Consider the following 5,463-nt stretch of genomic DNA (forward strand, 5'->3'; position numbering starts at 1 on the left):
CGCCCTTTCGGGCACAAAATGCAGCTTGCGCTGTCGAGTACGGACCCTGGACATGTCACCATTCATGTCCTGAAAGAGTTAATTTTGAAGCACAAAATGGTGATTATTTACCTCCATGCAATTTCCACGGAGTATTAGCCAAAGATATGAATTTTGAGCCGAAAAGTAGGTCACTGTACGGCGGTCAATGAGAACCTAAATGTACAGTAACCTGTGACAATAGGAAAGGTGTTGAGCCCTGAAAACTTAAGTGAAATGTTATATATGTATATAATTATGCTTCTAAAATTTTTTTCAAAAATAAAAACATATGAAAAATATGTACTGCAAATTTTGTCCACATTATAAACAATGTATAATCATTAAAATAATTGCACTCCTTTCTTATTAAAAAATTTGACTAGACTTTATAAAAAATAAATTTCTAAATACCTCCCTTTATGTAATTTTTTAATGTAAATTCGGTAATATCTTTACAAATCATGCTTTTTGGAACATACAATATTGATACATCTTCATATTTGAGCATTAATAATTATGATATAAAACCATAAAAACATTGAGTAATAGGATCTTTTAACTGTATATGCTAGAAGATTTTTTTCTCAATTTTTTTTAAAGTTTCACAACAAGATTATGTTCACAAACATATACAAGTCAATAAATGGTTTATACAATAATACTGTTGTCAAAATATTCACAATGAAATCATTGACTAATGTGCACTTTTATAATGGTATAGCATAATAAATGTTCACAATAAATTCACAATTGATACGAAATTTGATAATGATTTTTTTATGAAGATTCACAGTGAAGTCACAGTCTTATAAATGTTCGCTATGATAATGACAATGTTTAAATTTTTATACACTGTAGGTGGTCACAATATGAATATATAGTGATATGAAAAAAACTAGCAATTTTGTTTTGAGAAAAGACCAACTTTACTTGTCCCGTAATAGGAAATACAGCTTCTTATACATAGTTTGTACATTCTTTTATTCCAGTAGACATATACTGTACAGTGTGAATTTCATAAAGTTTAATTTCTGTGATTTAAGTGTTTTATTAAAAGATGAGCATAGTATATATCACAATATCAGATCCACAGTATTACACAATTATCACAATATGTTTATTTGTTTACACGAGCAATTTCAAAAACATGCTTCTATACAAACAACTTTATGAAAACTAATGATACCACACTGAATTAAACAACATAAAAGATGGAACCAAACATGGTTACATCGTTTAAATTCAACTATAAATACCAAACAAATTGTGCCATGACCTAACCACAATTAATTTATATGCGTTTAAGTATAACTACTTTCAGCGCAAAAATACAAATAAAGAATAATATTAAACTGCTGTCTAATATATATATTCTTTGCTATTACTGATTTGCAAAATATATGTGACGGATTGTCCAAGCTTTGCAAGCTTTGAACCATTAAGAGATTTCCCTACCAAACGCAACAAACGAGCTGCAAGTAATATCTGATCAGAGAGCATGAACGTGTAAGTTGGCCTGGTTCCATACTGTTGGCCTGGTCTATCACTACTAAATAGGTGTACGTATTAACAATACAGCAAAAATGAAGTATCGTGCAAGATGTTTTCTAGATTAATATTAGAAAAGGAAAAGTTCATAAAATAACAGAAAATATATGAAAATGAAAAAGTTTCCGAGGAAAGCAACATGATGTTGCCGGATGTACATAACATGTTGTTAACTTATTTCGATATATATAGTTTTTAAGCATTTTCCAGAGAGTGTGATGATTGTTGCTGGTGCTCAAACGTGCTTATTTCGTCTATTCAGTAACAATATGCTGGTTAAGAACTCGTGTTTCTTCTTGTCCCTTTCCAACGTTTTTCTCTTATCACATGACTTATTGCGTCAATCAAATGTTGAGGTTAATGTCTCTATGTAACATATCCTATAAGACCACTTTGTGGCACTAATCATGACATTTAAAAAAGAGAAAAAATCTTTTTAGATCATTATTACATACATTCATATGACAAACAATAAAATATGGTTTTTAAAGGCACAATATACTTCAAGCACTTATAATTTATTTCTTAAGGAAATGAAAATATGAGTTTTATAACGTTTGAATAGTGCTTTCAGAGCATGCTAGATGCTTTTTAAGTGAGGAAAGTAGCTTTGTATGTGAAACTATTTGTCAACAGAATGTAAACAAAGAAGTATTTTGACTTCAATACAAAACATTACATTACTATAACTGTACTAAATGCCGACACAAAAGGAAAATGGTTCATGTATTTGTCTAATGAGCAATGTTATTTAAACTATGACAGGGGACACCAATATCAAAAAGCTTTTCAGAAATACAAAATTAAAGCCTTTCTTGGGGCATAATGAGCCTTTGATAAAGTGGACGGAATACAAATAAGCTGGCAAAAATGATTTGATCAATCACAATTGACCGATGCGATATATTTTATCATTATAGTCTCTGTCTTATATTATCATATCAAATAGTCCATATATATTTCATCAGGAAATCTATAAAAAAACATGGTTCGTTAGTGTTTGCTCGAGAAACAACAAACTTGCGTCTAAACCAATTGAAAATTTCAAAGCTATTTATAGATTATATAATACATAGTATCAATTTTGTCCACAAATAGATATCTTATTAAATTATATCAAAAGAAAATATTTCATGATAAAAACATTGATATGAAATATTGCACCGACATCAGATTCGTTGTTTATAACACATTTGTTTGCATGTTATGCAAATATACTTCTATTGAGCTTATATCACTAGAACATAATAACGTGAAATTCACAAATACGAGAAATATATACACCTGCTATCATAACATTAGAATATCATTATTCAATTAACATGTATTGATTTCGTTACTATTATAATAATTATTGCTGAGAATAGCATAAGCTACGAGGCGTGATACATATCCTATTATCTCTCATAAATAGACTCCATCATTAAAAGTCTTCGATTTTCAACTATTCGTTTTTTAATTGTATTGATCTCTTGGGAGATCTCTCCTTTCAAGATTTTGTTTTCTTTACAGCAGCAGATGTAAAGTATAAATAGATGCCTCGTGCTTTGTCTCATTGCTATACATAGTTGCAGCGCTCTTTATCTCTGTGCTATAAATAGATGTACCGTTCTTTATCTCAGTGCTATAAATAGATGCCTCGCTCTTTATCTCAGTGTTATATTGATGATTCCATTACATGTAGTGTTAGGGATTAAAATAAAGTTTAAACCGTTGCAATGAGAAGTAAGAGATGTTGCACTGTCCATTCTTTCCTCACGAAAAGCACAACGGTATAAGCGATTGTCAACTATTTGATCTCACCGAGTGCTTTCTCATTTTCGAAATTTGACAATGGATCTTAATCTGGAAAATTATTCTAAAAGTTACATTCTTCATTATATTGAATATCATATCATATGTCGAGATCAAAATACTGTAATTATAAGATGGAGCTGGAAGATTTTGAGAACGCCGCTTTGCATTGTTGATCTTTGTTTCCATATTTTTTAACAATTCCTCTCGTCCCGACATGTATGAATCTGTTGAAGGTTGGGATTGACAACGCATTCGTGTAGCATTTAATTTTCAGCATTTAATAACGGACTCTAAACCATTCACTTCTGGTAAATTTTCACGTACAGGTAGAATCTACTTAAAATTTTGCAAAGATAATACAGTATTTTCGATGTTATCAGTGTATTCAAATACACAGGAAAATGATATTCGAATGCTATATTTAAGTGAAATTGTGATCAATGTTTAAGCTTGCGACTCGAGATTGTCGGCGTTATTTGATGTTCCCGGAAGGTCGATATCTCTATATTCACTTTGAAGATCATCAACGCCAGATGGCGCTACTGAATTGCTCTTCATGACAGTGCGAGTAATCGTCATATCTTCTTGTGCAGGCTTCATACCTAGAAGCTTTCGCAAGCTTGCTCTGAAACGAACTGCTGAAGATGAAGCTACATACAGAAAGAAATTGATTGCGAAGTTCAATTGGTAGAACGCAAAGAAGAAAGCTCTTGTCCACTTAAGTCTAATTTTCGTACTCATGAAGTATATATAGTCTGGATCGCCAGGTGGAACTGTCATAGAACCGTTCCATACCAACTCGGTGCTTTGGACAATCCCAAGCGGCAAAACGAGCAGAACATATGTGCTGGATACAGCCAGCAACAGTCGGGTTGCTCTTTCATCAGACTTTGACATTGTTGTCATTGACATCTGCTCGCGTTTCGCGCGGTTTCTCTTGAGCTCCAACAAGATGTTCATGTTCAATGAAACAAGAAGGAATGTTGGTAGCCATGTATTAAGCGCAACATAGACGTAGATTATTTCTTTGAAGATTTTCCTCCTTGTTTTGCACGCCTTATAGCCAAATACAGAGTCACCTTCAAAACCAGAAACTGCGATTTTATGAAATGAAATGAGGGTCATAACAGCTGAGACTATGAACAAGGTAACAATAGTTTTCCTTGGGGACCATGTTCGGGCTTTCAGAGGAAACTTCACCATGAGGAAACGTTCAATTGTGAACGCTACAATAATCCAGACGGACAGGAGATTGAACAATTCAACAACAACTCCGTGGAAGGTGCATAATGCTTCACTTTCTTGAAAGGACTTATTTGCAGACTCGCTGTTTCCACGGATAACGCCGATCATAAAGTTGAATGTCAGAGACAGCGTATCGTAAATAGCCAGGAACGCAAGATATAGATTCGATGTGGTTTTTCTCATACTTTTCCGAGTAAGAACAATGAATGACAAAATATTCAGACAGACTCCCACTATCACAATTAAAGAAGTACCATATGACAACAAAAACCGTACGATATTAACGAGTGGACGGATTTCAACCCAAACCGTTCTAAGCTCACATGGCCAGGCCTTTGCATCTTCGTCGGTAACATTCTTCCCAACAAGATCTTCTATAACATCGTATGTATATGGACATGTAGACCCACTTACAAATACCGTTGACATCTGAAAATAAATACAACATAAAGTTAATTACATTTGAACAACTATTCAAATGTGGATTGGACAATTTGAATATCCAGTTCTTTTCTTTTTCTGTGAATTATTATATTCACTTATTTCAGAAAAATCTTCTATGCATCTCAAATAGATTTAAGAAATGTGAAATCAATTATCAACGAGCGCAGGTGGCACTTATTGAACGTTACCCTTTAGCATAAAATTCAGCAACGCAGGACAACCTACAAGTAGCCAAAGCAGGTAACCAACCAAATTATAAGAGTGCACTGTGGCAAAGCACAGGCGGGGCGCCATTATAAAACACTCAACATAGGATATCATAGCTCAACCAAAAATGACACCAAAGAAGGGAATGAATTACAAGGTCAACAAAAGGGTAAGGGCATATGGGAAGGAATCAGAGAGCTG

General features: G+C 33.2%; 1 protein-coding gene across 1 annotated transcript; it reads right to left on the bottom strand.

Moving 5' to 3' along the window:
* Nucleotides 1-3,761: 3,761 nt before the first annotated feature.
* LOC132756450 (somatostatin receptor type 2-like) lies at nucleotides 3,762-5,040 on the bottom strand (the record flags this gene model as incomplete). The annotated part of the gene is made up of 1 exon (XM_060747523.1): nucleotides 3,762-5,040. A coding segment is annotated over one exon (1,230 nt), but the record flags the coding sequence as incomplete, so codon positions are not given.
* Between the last annotated feature and the right edge of the window lie 423 nt (nucleotides 5,041-5,463).

The sequence above is a fragment of the Ruditapes philippinarum genome, unplaced genomic scaffold, assembly GCF_026571515.1.
Source record: "Ruditapes philippinarum isolate M1 unplaced genomic scaffold, ASM2657151v2 ctg6285_1_1_1_1, whole genome shotgun sequence".
NCBI lineage: Eukaryota > Metazoa > Mollusca > Bivalvia > Venerida > Veneridae > Ruditapes > Ruditapes philippinarum.